The sequence below is a fragment of the Nerophis lumbriciformis genome, linkage group LG02, assembly GCF_033978685.3.
Source record: "Nerophis lumbriciformis linkage group LG02, RoL_Nlum_v2.1, whole genome shotgun sequence".
NCBI lineage: Eukaryota > Metazoa > Chordata > Actinopteri > Syngnathiformes > Syngnathidae > Nerophis > Nerophis lumbriciformis.
Window position 1 is genome coordinate 12,980,849 of NC_084549.2, and position 15,188 is coordinate 12,996,036.

A 15,188-nucleotide genomic window follows, 5' to 3' on the forward strand; every position below is an offset into this window, starting at 1 on the left:
TAAGTCAGAACAAAGAATATCATCATGAGTCCCTTTAAACGCAGCAACAATAATGGAATCAAATGAGCAGTTTATTTTTCACGGAGCATCAGTCATTTCTTTGACAAACTATCATTTAGAGCTCAGGAGTGCATAGTTAGTCACATTTAAAGCCTTTAATTCAATGTTTGGTCGCAATTCCCCAAATTCACCACCTATAATTAACATCCTCCAGCCGACCAGTTTCTACTCGGCGTTGTCTTACGAGATCTCTTGTCTCACGTTGTCATGTTTTCAGGTCAAATCCAGATTTGTCTCGTATTTCCTGGGACTACGGAGGCGCCCGGGGGCCGTGTTTGGGATTTTTATGACCGCCGTCGCCTTCGCCATTTCTCTGACAATCCTCATCTCCACTCTAATTTACTGGAACTCTGTGAAAAAGTCCCGCGTCAAACCTCAGGGCAAGATCAGAAAGATTGTCAGGAGGCCTGTGCTATAAGTCAAGCTTCTTGAGATCATCAGTCATTGTCGGATAGTTCCCCTACTGGATTTTCACAAAGCTGCGTCTGTAAAGGAGCACAATATGACTCGATATGTTCCCTTTTTAACAGCAATTTTATAAACTCACTGTAAAAAAAAAAAATCCTGAATGATCCCAGCTACGGTTTCCTATGGAGAACCTCTCTGATCTTGTCTTGAAATATCAAACAGTGCGTTTAAAGTGCAGCTATGATAACAACAAAACAATGCAGTATATTTTTTAGACCTCGGTATTCTCTTTTCCAGCCAAAGGGGAACAAATGTGTGACTTCAGTCCCATGGATGTCAATTCTCCTTGTGCTCTTTTACAGACCCAACTCAAGGGGGGGCCGTTGGGATCGTTTTTAATGCACAATAGAAACAAGCCCTTGCAAATCGTAGGCATGCTGGCAGGCGTCATTAGTTTAATGGTCATAGTCACGGTCATCATCTCCACCGTCACCTTCGTGCGCAACAAAAAGTCCAACCGGGTTCTGCCCAACCGCCGCGTGAGGAGGAGGCCCCGCAACCAGAACCCCTGGACCCTCAAGAACCCCTTCAGGACACCAGGGAACCCCGAGGAGAAGTTCCAAGCGCAGGGGGAGGAAGAGCCGGAAGCCGGGGACACGACGGAGAACGTCAACCACAACAACAACGTCACCAACGTCGTCAGGTACTGGCCGCCGCCGCCTGCGCTTCCCTGCGCCCCCTCGCTCCCGCCCCCGCCGCCGCCTTACATCCCGGGGGAGAGGAGGTGGGTGGTGCCCACGGTGGCGGCCACGGTGGCGGCACGGCCCAAGAAGAAGTCAGTGGTGTCGGGTCAGGACACGGTCAACAAGGCGCTGGTGTCAGAACTCAAAATGAGACTGGAGCAGAAGAGGTTGCTCAATCATTTATAATGTGTGTGTGTGTGGGTGGGTGTGTGTGTGTGTGTGTTCTGGCAATGCTTACTTAATGGGGACATCACTCTGTTTACACAGTCACCTTAAAGGTCTACTGAAACCCATTACTACCGACCACGCAGTCTGATAGTTTATATATCAATGATGAAATCTTAAAGGGGAACATTATCACCAGACCTATGTAAGCGTCAATATATACCTTGATGTTGCAGAAAAAAGACCATATATTGTTTTAACCGATTTCCGAACTCTAAATGGGTGAATTTTGGCGAATTAAACGCCTTTCTAATATTCGCTCTTGGAGCATCGGGAAGCAATCCGGCATTTTCTCAAACACCGAGTCAAATCAGCTCTGTTATTTTCCGTTTTTTTCGACTGTTTTCCGTAACCTTGGAGACATCATGCCTCGTCGGTGTGTTGTCGGAGGGTGTAACAACACGAACAGGGACGGATTCAAGTTGCACCAGTGGCCCAAAGATGCGAAAGCGGCAAGAAATTGGACGTTTATTCCGCACACTTTACCGACGAAAGCTATGCTACGACAGAGATGGCAAGAATGTGTGGATATCCTGCGACACTCAAAGCAGATGCATTTCCAACGATAAAGTCAAAGAAATCTGCCGCCAGACCCCCATTGAATCTGCCGGAGTGTGTGAGCAATTCAGGGACAAAGGACCTCGGTAGCACGGCAAGCAATGGCGGCAGTTTGTTCCCGCAGACGAGCGAGCTAAACCCCCTATCGACCCTAGCTTCCCTGGCCTGCTGACATCAACTCCAAAACTGGACAGATCAGCTTTCAGGAAAAAGCGCGGATGAGGGTATGTCTACAGAATATATTAATTGATGAAAATTGGGCTGTCTCCACTCTCAAAGTGCATGTTGTTGCCAAATGTATTTCATATGCTGTAAACCTAGTTCATAGTTGTTAGTTTCCTTTAATGCCAAACAAACACATACCAATCGTTGGTTAGAAGGCGATCGCCGAATTCGTCCTCGCTTTCTCCCGTGTCGCTGGCTGTCGAGTCGTTTTCGTCGGTTTCACTTGCAAACCGATATGGCTTAATAGCTTCAGTTTCTTCTTCAATTTCGTTTTCGCTACCTGCCTCCACACTACAACCATTCGTATCAATACATGCATAATCTGTTGAATCGCTTAAGCCGCTGAAATCCGAGTCTGAATCCGAGCTAATGTCGCTATAGCTTGCTGTTCTTTCCGCCATGTTTGTTTGTGTTGGCTTCACTATGTGACGTCACAGGAAAATGGACAGGTGTTTATAACGATGGTTAAAATCAGGCACTTTGAAGCTTTTTTTAGGGATATTTCGTGATGGGTAAAATTTTGAAAAAAACTTCGAAAAATATAATAAGCCACTGGGAACTGATTTTTAATGGTTTTAACAATTCTGAAATTGTGATAATGTTCCTCTTTAACATTGCAACACATGCCAATACGGCCGGGTTAGCTTACTAAAGTGCAATTTTAAATTTTGCGCGAAATATCCTGCTGAAAACGTCTCGGTATGATGACGTCGGCGCGTGACGTCACGGATTGTAGAGGACATTTTGGGACAGCATGGTGGCCAGCTATTAAGTCGTCTGTTTTCATCGCAAAATTCCACAGTATTCTGGACATCTGTGTTGGTGAATCTTTTGCAATTTGTTCAATGAACAACGGAGACAGCAAAGAAGAAAGCTGTAGGTGGGAAGCGGTGTATTGCGGGCGGCTGCAGCAACACAAACACAGCCGGTGTTTCATTGTTTACATTCCCGGAAGATGACAGTCAAGCTTTACCATTGGCCTGTGGAGAACTGGGACCACAGAGACTCTTACCAGGAGGATTTTGAGTTGGATGCGCAGACGCGGTACCGTGAGTACGCATGCAGCTGCGGCTTCCAAACATTTGATCGCTTGCCCGTACGTGCGTGCCGCTATGTGCATGTCACGTACGTAACTTTGGGGACTTTGGGGAAATATATGTGCTGTATGAACTTTGGGGAGGTGAACGGTACTTTGGGCTGTGGGATTGAGTGTGTTGTGCAGGTGTTTGAGTTGTATTGGCGGGTTATATGGACGGGAGGGGGGAGGTGTTTGTTATGCGGGATTAATTTGTGGCATATTAAATATAAGCCTGGTTGTGTTGTGGCTAATAGAGTATATATATGTCTTGTGTTTATTTACTGAATCGCTCCCACTGCCCTCTAGTCCTTCACTCTCACTTTCCTCATCCACGAATCTTTCATCCTCGCTCAAATTAATGGGGAAATCGTCGCTTTCTCGGTCCGAATCGCTCTCGCTGCTGGTGGCCATGATTGTAAACAATGTGCGGATGTGAGGAGCTCCACAACCTGTGACGTCACGCTACTCGTCTGCTACTTCCGGTACAGGCAAGGCTTTTTTATCAGCGACCAAAAGTTGCGAACTTTATCGTAGATGTTCTCTACTAAATCCTTTCAGCAAAAATATGGCAATATCGTGAAATTATCACAGATGACACATAGAATGGACCTGCTATTTCCAATCGCATTTCAGTAGGTCTTTTAGGGCACCTCTGACGGTATGGGGACAAAAAAACAGGTCCCCGAAAGGGAAACCTTTTTAAATGATAGTCAGATCCATTCTGAAGATGCCTATGTGTTTTTTAAGCTTTGGCCTATAAAACATGTAGGGTTAGGGTTAGGGTTAGGGTTAGGGTTAGGTTTGGGGTTAGGTTTAGATTTGGGGTTGGGGTTAGGGTTAGGGTTAGGGTTGGGGTTAGGGTTATGGTTTGGGTTTGGGTTAGGGTTTGGGTTAGGGTTGGGGTTAGGGTTAGAGTTGGGTTTAGAGTTGGGTTGGCGTTAGGGTTAGGGTTAGGGTTAGGGTTAGGGTTAGGTTTAGAGTTGGGGTTGGGGTTGGGGTTAGGGTTAGGGTTAGGGTTAGGGTTAGGGTTAGGTTTGGGGTTAGGGTTAGGGTTAAGGTTAGGGTTAGGGTTAGGTTTGGGGTTAGGGTTAGGGTTAGGGTTTGGGTTAGGGTTGGGGTTGGGGTTAGGGTTAGAGTTGGGTTAGGGTTAGGTTTAGGGTTAGGGTTAGGGTTAGGGTTAGGGTTTGGGTTAGGGTTAGGGTTGGAGTTGGGGTTAGGGTTAAGGTTAGGGTTAGAGTTAGGGTTAGGGTTAGGGTTGGGGTTAGGGTTAGGGTTAGGGTTACGTTTGGGGTTAGGTTTAGAGTTGGGTTGGCGTTAGGGTTAGGGTTAGGGTTAGGGTTAGGGTTAGGTTTAGAGTTGGGGTTGGGGTTGGGGTTGGGGTTAGGATTAGGGTTAGGTTTGGGGTTAGGGTTAGGGTTAGGGTTAGGGTTAGGGTTAGGTTTGGGGTTAGGGTTAGGGTTAGGTTTAGGGTTAGAGTTGGGGTTAGGGTTTGGGTTTGGGTTAGGGTTAGGGTTAGGATTATGGTTAGGTTTGGGGTTAGGGTTAGGGTTAGGGTTAGGATTAGAATTAGGTTTGGGGTTAGGGTTAGGGTTAGGTTTGGGGTTAGGGTTAGGGTTAGGGTTAAGGTTAGGGTTAGGGTTAGAGTTGGGGTTAGGGTTTGGGTTAGGGTTAGGGTTAGGGTTAGGGTTAGGATTAGGGTTAGGGTTAGGGTTAGGGTTAGGAATAGGGTTGGGGTTAGGAATAGGGTTAGGGTTAGGGTTAAGGTTAAGGTTAGGGTTAGGGTTAGGGTTAGGGCTAGGGCTAGGGTTAGAGTTGGGGTTAGGGTTAGAGTTAGGGTTAGGGTTAGGATTAGAATTAGGTTTGGGGTTAGGGTTATGGTTAGGTTTAGGGTTAGGGTTAGGGTTAGGGTTAGGGTTTGGAATAGGGTTAGTAATAGGGTTAGAGTTAACCTTTACCCTAACCCGAACATGTACAAATTTGTGTGAATTATGCAAAATTATTTAAATTTGGTCCCCATGAACCATATTAACTCTTTTTCCCCAGGGTCCCCAGTAAGAATGATCGGCACATTACTTCATCAATCCAGAGACTTAAATACGTGTATGAGCTAACTGGGCAGTGGCCATTTTACCTCCTTTTTTTATGCCTAAACAACCAACAAAAGGGTCCCCATTCCAAATGACAACATGTGTGTGTGTGTGTGTGTGTGTGTGTGTGTGTGTGTGTGTGTGTGTGTGTGTGTGTGTGTGTGTGTGTGTGTGTGTGTGTGTGTGTGTGTGTTCTTGTATTTCTAACCTTCTTGAGACATCAACAAGTAAAAGTACCTTCCATATGAGGACCGGTGAACAAGAGAATGGCTCATTTGCACCCCGAGCAGTGAAATCTATCTATCAAAATGAGGGTGGTCCCGAAAAGGAGGGACTTTTCAAATTGACCGTTTAAAAACTGCTCCCCCTCTGGCCAACATATGTAATATCAAGTGTGTGTAAACATTTTAAGTGCTCCCCCTCTGGCCAACATATGTTAAAGTTAAAGTACCAATGATTGTCACACACACACACGAGGCGTGGTGAGATCATCCTCTGCATTTGACCCATCGCCCTCACCCACTGGGAGGGGAGGGGAGCAGTGAGCAGCAGCGGTGGCCACGCCCGAGAATTATTTTTGGCGATTTAACCCCCAATTCCAACCCTTGATGCTGAGTGCCAAGCAGGGAGGTAATGGGTCCCATTTTTTATAGTCTTTGGTATGACTCAGGAGGTTTGTGTCACGTTTATCCTCCAACAAAAAACATGTTAAAACAAAAAAATATATATTTTCTAATTTCATACATTTTTGAAAAAGCTCCAGAGCCGCGGGTTGCCGACCCCCGGCCTAAGGCTTTTTCCGGTCTTGTGTGGCACCATTTTCCTATGTCGTCATTCTGATTGCAGCCACTAACTTTTGGACCCGTTCGAGTCCAACAAGTCTTGTCAAGGACCGAAAGCACACATGGAGACAAGATTGTATATTTGGGTTCCAAGCAATCTTCTTACAAGAGATTTCATGACACTCGGACCGGCTTAAAAAGATCAGCCTGAGCTGCTAAAACGAGGTTTAATCCTGCTCACAGGTGAGCCAGACAATGTTGTTTCTTTTTCACTTCATTAAAAATGTTCTCTCTTCTTCATGTACTTGTAATATGATTGTGTCAAAGTTGTCTTTTCAAATCATGATTTAGCATTTTTTTTTTTTTTTTATTTCATATTTAATAGATAATATTAATGTAATATATTTTTTGTTACTAAATTAATTCCAGATGCGGTAGAAAATGGATGGATGGATGCTTATTCAAGTCAAGGACACAATTAGACAGCACTTTGATAATTGGCTTGTTAATGAGCTCTACTGCCCCCTACTGACGATGTAGTAGAACCCACAGTATTCACTTATACAATATTAATTAGCTGAATTTGATGCGTCTTTATAAATCATAAAACAGTATTTCAATAAATCAATATGTGTATATCATCGATCAGATGTGTATGTTTATTAAATATATTCTTTTGAATGAAACATATTTCTTCTTGGTTTTCCAGAAAATGAAGTGTTCACAGGAAGATTGACATTAGACAAAATAATCCACACAAAAAGGGGGAAAAGCAAAAACAGTATAAAATGTTTTTTTTAAAATGTTATTAATTAAACAAGAATTCATATAATTAATCAGTGTAATGTGCCATGTTATAAATGATAAAAAAAAATTAACAAACACATCTTATAATTAATTGTATATGTAAAATATATATATTCTTAAAATATAATATAATTAATTAGCTGAGTGTAATGTGTCAATTAAAGAATAAAAAAATACATTTTAAAATACATTTGAAAGAATAATTTAAAATGTATGTAAAATATGTATGTTCTTAAAAATAATATAATTAATCAGCTGAGTGTGATGTGTCAATTTGTAAATTATTTTAAAAATAGGTAGTTGGTGCTTGTCGTGGCGGTAATCCTAGAACCCGTTGGTGGACACCGGCGGTGAGGGATGCCGTCAAGCTGAAGAAGGAGTCCTATCGGGTTCTTTTGGCTCATAGGACTCCTGAGGCAGCGGACAGGTACCGACAGGCCAAGCGGTCTGCGACTTCAGCGGTCGCAGAGGCAAAAACTCGGACATGGGAGGAGTTCGGGGAAGCCATGGAAAACGACTTCCGGACGGCTTCGAAGCAATTCTGGACCACCATCCGCCGCCTCAGGAAGGGGAAGCAGTGCAGTGTCAACACCGTGTATGGTGGGGATGGTGCTCTGCTGACCTCGACTGCGGATGTTGTGGATCGGTGGAGGGAATACTTCGAAGACCTCCTCAATCCCACCAACACGTCTTCCTATGAGGAAGCAGTGCCTGGGGAGTCTGTGGTGGGAGGTAGTTAAAAAGCTCCTTGGTGGCAAGGCCCCGGGGGTGGATGAGATCCGCCCGGAGTTCCTTAAGGCTCTGGATGTTGTGGGGCTGTCTTGGTTGACAAGACTCTGCAACATCGCGTGGACATTGGGGGCGGTACCTCTGGATTGGCAGACCGGGGTGGTGGTTCCTCTTTTTAAGAAGGGGAACCGGAGGGTGTGTTCCAACTATCGTGGGATCACACTCCTCAGCCTTCCCGGTAAAGTCTATTCAGGTGTACTGGAGAGGAGGCTACGCCGGATAGTCGAACCTCGGATTCAGGAGGAACAGTGTGGTTTTCGTCCTGGTCGTGGAACTGTGGACCAGCTCTATACTCTCGGCAGGGTCCTTGAGGGTGCATGGGAGTTTGCCCAACCAGTCTACATGTGCTTTGTGGACTTGGAGAAGGCATTCGACCGTGTACCCCGGGAAGTCCTTTTGGGAGTGCTCAGAGAGTATGGGGTAACGGACTGTCTTATTGTGGCAGTTCGCTCCCTGTATAATCAGTGTCAGAGCTTGGTCCGCATTGCCGGCAGTAAGTCGGACACGTTTCCAGTGAGGGTTGGACTCCGCCAAGGCTGCCCTTTGTCACCGATTTTGTTCATAACCTTTATGGACAGAATTTCTAGGCGCAGTCAGGGCGTTGAGGGTATCTGGTTTGGTGGCTGCAGGATTAGGTCTCTGCTATTTGCAGATGATGTGGTCCTGATGGCTTCCTCCGGCCAAGATCTTCAGCTCTCACTGGATCGGTTCGCAGCTGAGTGTGAAGCGACTGGGATGGGAATCAGCACCTCCAAGTCCGAGTCCATGGTTCTCGCCCGGAAAAGGGTGGAGTGCCATCTCCGGGATGGGGAGGAGATCTTGCCCCAAGTGGAGGAGTTCAAGTACCTCGGAGTCTTGTTCACGAGTGGGGGAAGAGTGGATCGTGAGATCGACAGGCGGATCGGTGCGGCGTCTTCAGTAATGCAGACACTGTATCGATCCGTTGTAGTGAAGAAGGAGCTGAGCCGGAAGGCAAAGCTCTCGATTTACCGGTCGATCTACGTTCCCATCCTCACCTATGGTCATGAGCTTTGGGTCATGACCGAAAGGACAAGATCACGGGTACAAGCGGCCGAAATGAGTTTCCTCCGCCGAGTGGCGGGGCTCTCTCTTAGAGATAGGGTGAGAAGCTCTGTCATTCGGGGGGAGCTCAAAGTAAAGCCGCTGCTCCTCCACATCGAGAGGAGCCAGATGAGGTGGTTCGGGCATCTGGTCAGGATGCCACCCGAACGCCTCCCTAGGAAGGTGTTTCGGGCACGTCCGACCGGTAGGAGGCCACGGGGAAGACCCAGGACACGCTGGGAAGACTATCTCTCCCGGCTGGCCTGGGAACGCCTCGGGATCCCCCGGGAGGAGCTGGACGAAGTGGCTGGGGAGAGGGAAGTCTGGGCTTCCCTGCTTAAGCTGCTGCCCCCGCGACCCGACCTCGGATAAGCGGAAGAAGATGGATGGATGGATTGGTTAACAAAAACATTTTTAAATACAATTAAACATATGAGTAAAATATTGATATTATTAAAAAATAGTATAACTGATTAGCTGAGTGTAATGTGTCAATTTAAAAAAATATTTAAAAGAATTAATTTGTAAATATAATTAATCATATGTGTAAAATATCTATTTTCTTAAACATTAATATAATTAACAAGCTGAGTGTAATGTGTCAATTTCAAAATTATAAAAAAATATTTTCAAAAAATAAATTTGTAAGAATAATTATACATATGTGTAAATTATGTATACTTTTAAAAATAATATAATTAATCAGGTGAGTATAATGTGTCAATTATTATTTTATTTTTTTTAATTAAAAAAACATTTGTAAATATAATTATTCATATGGGCCTTGTGATGAGATGGCGACTTGTCCACTCAAATGCAGCTGAGATAGGCTCCAGCACCCCTCGCAACCCCAAAAAGGGACAAGCGGTAGAAAATGGATGGATGGAATTATTCATATGTGTAAAGTATATTTGTTCTTAAAAAATATTATAATTAATCAGCTGTAATGTGTCAATTTATTTATTATAAAAAAAAATGTTAAACACATTTGTAGACACAATTAAACATATGACTTAAATATTTATATTATTAAAAAATAACATAGTTAATCAGCTGAGTTTAATGTGTCAACTTAAAAAAAATATAGACATTTTTTTTTTTTATTCATTTGTAAGACTATCATATGTGTAAAATAGATATGGTCTTAAAAAATAATATGATTAACCAGCTGAGTGTAGTGTGTGGATTTATAAATTATATCAAATATTTTCAAAAAATCAATTTGTAAGAAATATTAATCATATGTGTAAAATATATATGTTCTTAAAAATGAATATAATTAACCAGTTGAGTGTAATGTGTCAATTTATAAATTATTAAAAAAATATGTCAACAAAAAAATTTATAAATATAATTAATCATGTGTGTAAACAATATTTATAATAAATAATCAGCTCAGTGTAATGTGTCAATTTATAAATTATAAAAAAAATGTCAACAAAAAAATGTATAAATATAATTAATCATATGTGTAAAATATTTATAATAAATAATCAGCTCAGTGTAATGTGTCAATTTATAAATTATAAAAAAATATATGTTAACAAAAAAATATATAAATATAATTAATCATATTTGTAAAGTAAATCTGAACAACCGACATGGGCATCTACATCAACTATATGATTTGCCTGAGAAGCTGGACAGGACAAAAAATAAAGAATAAAAAAATATATATATATATGTGTAAAATATTTATAATAAATAATCAGCTCAGTGTAATGTGTCAATTTCCTAAGTTGGAGTTGTTGTTTTTTCCCAGCCTGTCCACTGGCTAAGTCCAACTATATCTACAGAGGATGATGTGGCAAAAATTAAAAAAAACGATAGAATTAAATCTATAAAGTAAGCCTGACACAACAATATTTGATGCTGGATTTATTCCTGCCAAAAACTTGAACAGATGTTCTGCAAAGACATCATATTTTCCCTGGCCCTACACATTCCTCTTTTCCCCTCCCTGTCAGCGTGAGCGGTGTACCAATTATGAAGTTACACCGAAAATCGCCCTCCGAGCATTTGGAGCCAAACATGCCGAGTATTTCAAAATTACATAAAACACGAAATGTGCAGATTACCCATCACTAATCCAAGAGCCAACTTGTTCATCTTTGCACAATATTGCAGTGTTGGCTGCAAACCAATCTGCCATCGTCAGTTTGGGCATGACAAGATATTAAGTGCGTCCTTTAAATGAACTTTTTAAACTGGCCAAAAGTAATACTGGAGGGAATAGTGACGTACGTTCCAAATAATGCAAAGGGAGTAATAATAATGATAATAATATCAATCATATGTGAAGCAGCCCAAATGAGGGTGCATTATGCCATGTAAGAGGCAGCCGCAGGATTACATCTGCACAGGATTACAATGGGAAAGTTGCAAAAAGCACTCATGCTGCACTGACACATACAAACTATGTCGTGCTCTCAACACAAACACAATCCATCACAAAGATATGCATGCTCAGTTTGGCGTCAGTTTAATTAAAACTGACCATTATTGGCTTTTAAACAGCAAAAATGTCACTACTTTCACAAATTTGAGCGCAAAACCCATTTACACAAACAGAATACAATGCAATACAACATCTGTAAGTGCAAATCCTTTTCAACCTATTTTCAATTGATTAGACTGTAAAGACAAGATACTAAACGTTCGAACTGGAAAACATTGTTATTTTTTGCAAATATTAGCTCATTTGGAATTTGATGCCTGCAACATGTTTCAAGAAAGCTGGCACACATGGCAAAAAAGACTGAGAAAGTTGAAGAATGCTCATCAAACACTTATTTGGAACATCCCACAGGTGAACAGGCTAATTGGGGAACAGGTGGGTGCCATGATTGGGTATAAAAGCAGCTTCCATGAAATGCTCAGTCAGTCACAAACAAGGATGGGGCGAGGGTCACCACTTTGTGAACAAATGCGTGAGCAAATTGTTTAAGAACAACATTTCTCAACCAGCTATTGCAAGGAATTTAGGGATTTCGCCATCCACGGTCCATAATATCATCAAAATGTTCAGAGAATCTGGAGAAATCACTGCACGTAAGCGGCTAAACCCGTGACTTTCGATCCCTCAGGCGGTACTGCATCAAAAAGCGACATCAGTGTGTAAAGGATATCACCACATGGGCTCAGGAACACTTCAGAAAACCACTGTCAGTAACTACAGTTGGTCGCTACATCTGTAAGTGCAAGTTAAAACTCTACTATGCAAAGCCAAAGCTATTCATCAACAACACCCAGAAACGCCGCCGGCTTCGTTGGGCCCGAGCTCATCTAAGATGGACTGATGCGAAGTGGAAAAGTGTTCTGTGGTCTGACAAGTCCACATTTCAAATAGTTTTTTGGAAACTGTGGACGTCGTGTCCTTCGGGACAAAGAGGAAAAGAACCATCCGGACTGTTATAGGCGCAAAGTTGAAAAGCCATCATCTGTGATGGTATGGGGGTGTATTAGTGCCCAAGACATGGGTAACTTACACATCTGTGAAGGACCCATTAATGCTGAAAGGTACAAATCCCGTTTCCATATGAGTTGGGAAATTGTGTTAGATGTAAATATAAACGGAATACAATGATTTGCAAATCATTTTCAACCCATATAGAAGAATTTAGATGCCAGCAACACGTGACAAAGAAGTTGGGAAAGGTGGCAATAAATACTGATAAAGTTGAGGAATGCTCATCAAACACGTATTTGGAACATCCCACAGGTGTGCAGGCTAATTGGGAACAGGTGGGTGCCATGATTGGGTATAAAAACAGCTTCCCAAAAAATGCTCACATTGTCCACAACTGCGTGAGCAAATAGTCAAACAACGTTTCTCAAAGTGCAATTGCAAGAAATTTAGGGATTTCAACATCTATGGTCCATAATATCATCAAAAGGTTCAGAGAATCTGGAGAAATCACTCCACGTAAGCGGCATGGCTGGAAACCAACATTGAATGACCGTGACCTTCGATCCCTCAGACGGCACTGTATCAAAAACCGACATCAATCTCTAAAGGATATCACCACATGGGCTCAGGAACACTTTAGAAAACCACTGTCAGTAACTACTGTTGGTCGCTACATCTGTAAGTGCAAGTTAAAACTCTACTATGCAAAGCCAAAGCTATTTATCAACAACACCCAGAAACGCCGCCGGCTTCGTTGGGCCCGAGCTCATCTAAGATGGACTGATGCGAAATGGAAAAGTGTTCTGTGGTCTGACGAGTCCACATTTCAAATTGTTTTTGGAAACTGTGGACGTCGTGTCCTCCGGACCAAAGAGGAACAGAACCATCCGGATTGTTATAGGCGCAAAGTTGAAAAGCCAGCATCTGTGATGGTATGGGGGTGTATTAGTGCCCAAGACGTGGGTAACTTACACATCTGTGAAGGCGCCATTAATGCTGAAAGGTACATACAGGCTTTGGAGCAACATATGTTGCCATCCAAGCAACGTTACCATGGACGCCCCTGCTTATTTCAGCAAGACAATGTCAAGCCACGTGTTACATCAACGTGGCTTCATAGTAAAAGAGTGCGGGTACTAGACTGACCTGTCTGTAGTCCAGACCTGTCTCCCATTGAAAATGTGTGGCGCATTATGAAGCCTAAAATACCACAACGGAGACCCCCGGACTGTTGAACAACTTAAGCTGTACATCAAGCAAGAATGGGAAAGAATTCCACATGAGAAGCTTAAAAAATGTGTCTCCTCAGTTACCAAACGTTTACTGAGTGTTGTTAAAAGGAAAGGCCATGTAACACAGTGGTGAACATGCCCTTTCCCAACTACTTTGGCACGTGTTGCAGCCATAAAATTCTAAGTTAATTATTATTTGCAAAAAGTTTATGAGTTTGAACATCAAATATCTTGTCTTTGTCGTGCATTCAATTGAATATGGGTTGAAAAGGATTTGCAAATCATTGCATTCCGTTTATATTTACATCTAACACAATTTCCCAACTCATATGGAAACATGGTTTGTAAAAAAACATGAATCCCTGGCCCGTAAACCCATTTTAAGCAAGCCAGAGAGCAGATGTGATGGACGTCAAATGATAACAACACGACGCTCCTTTACATCAAATGAACAATGGGAAGATGCATATCCGCGATACCATCTGTCTGCTTGTACTCAGCACAGATCACGTGTCGGCGCAGGCCCCCTGCTGTGTTGCGTTTGCAGGGGGGGGGTCAAACTGTGACGTACAAGCGGAGTGACGCAGGCGGGATTAGGGATCAACTTTGCAGCTCCAATATGCAAGTTCGCTCACTCAGTAGATAAATGTTATTATCTCATAAAGTGCATCAAGTGGACGTCATGGCGTTCTTCACATGCTAAGTTGCTGTTTTTTGGAGTTTAGCGGTCTTTTTTTTTTTTAAGCCCACAGGCCCAGCATGAATACGTGCTGCACACATTTTATTCTATCACTTTAAACAGAATGTAATATATTGCTGGTAACTTTGCTTAGGAGTACTGGTAATACTAAACTACACAAACAGGACTATGTCATCCTAATGAGAATGTAGTATTTGGACAGAAAAATAACACACTAAAACAGTACAAAACATATCAGTTGATTTTTTTGAAAGCCCTTTATTTTTAACATCTTGTCTCAAATAACTCACATAGTAAATACAAAATATAATGTCAGATATTGTGCATTGCATCAAATAAAATGAAATTACACACATATACTTATTAAAGTGCAAGCTTACAGTTATTTTCACCATACTGTAAGTTCATATTAAATATATTAGAACAAGTAACAAAAATGCACATTTATGGTTACATTAAATACATTACACAACACCCACAAACAATCTGATTAGATTATGTAGGATTTTAGACCAAAAATAAGACGTTGAAATTTTTTTTTTTTTTTTTTTCTTTTTTTTTTGGTATCCACAGGTTTGTTTAAATTTGATATTTGTTTAAATACATGCCCTCTCCCAATAATACTGTACTTTGAAATTATTGGGAAATTGTTGTAATTAAATTAAATTAAATTAAATTAAATTAAAATAAATTAAATTAAATTACATTTATTTTATTTTATTTTATTCACACCATCTGATTTAAGATTTTTTATGAACAGATTGCAAAATATTTGCCCAAAGCCTAATAGTTTTGAAATTATAGAAAAAAGGTGTGTTGAATGAAATAAAATAAAATAAAATACATTTTTAAAGTGCAAAATATTTGATTGTCTGTCTTAAATGTTTTTAATTCCCTACTGTAGGTTTGTATATATATATATATATATATATATATATATATATATATATATATATATATATATATATATATATATATATATATATATATATATATATAAACAAAACATGCACCTATTTAATG

At 41.5% G+C, this 15,188-nt stretch overlaps 1 protein-coding gene across 2 annotated transcripts in view; it reads left to right on the forward strand.

The window, feature by feature from the left end:
* Positions 1-2,351, forward strand: part of cdhr1a (cadherin-related family member 1a) — a 38,848-nt gene extending 36,497 nt beyond the window's left edge. The window contains exon 17 of one of the 2 annotated variants that reach the window (XM_061936536.2): positions 831-2,351. In XM_061936536.2, the coding sequence (XP_061792520.1) occupies positions 831-1,397 (567 nt within the window). In that variant the 3' untranslated portion in view covers positions 1,398-2,351. Of the gene's footprint in view, positions 1-277 lie in introns of both variants that reach the window. The other variant, XM_061937206.1, reaches the window with a different exon arrangement.
* The last annotated feature ends 12,837 nt before the right edge of the window (positions 2,352-15,188 follow it).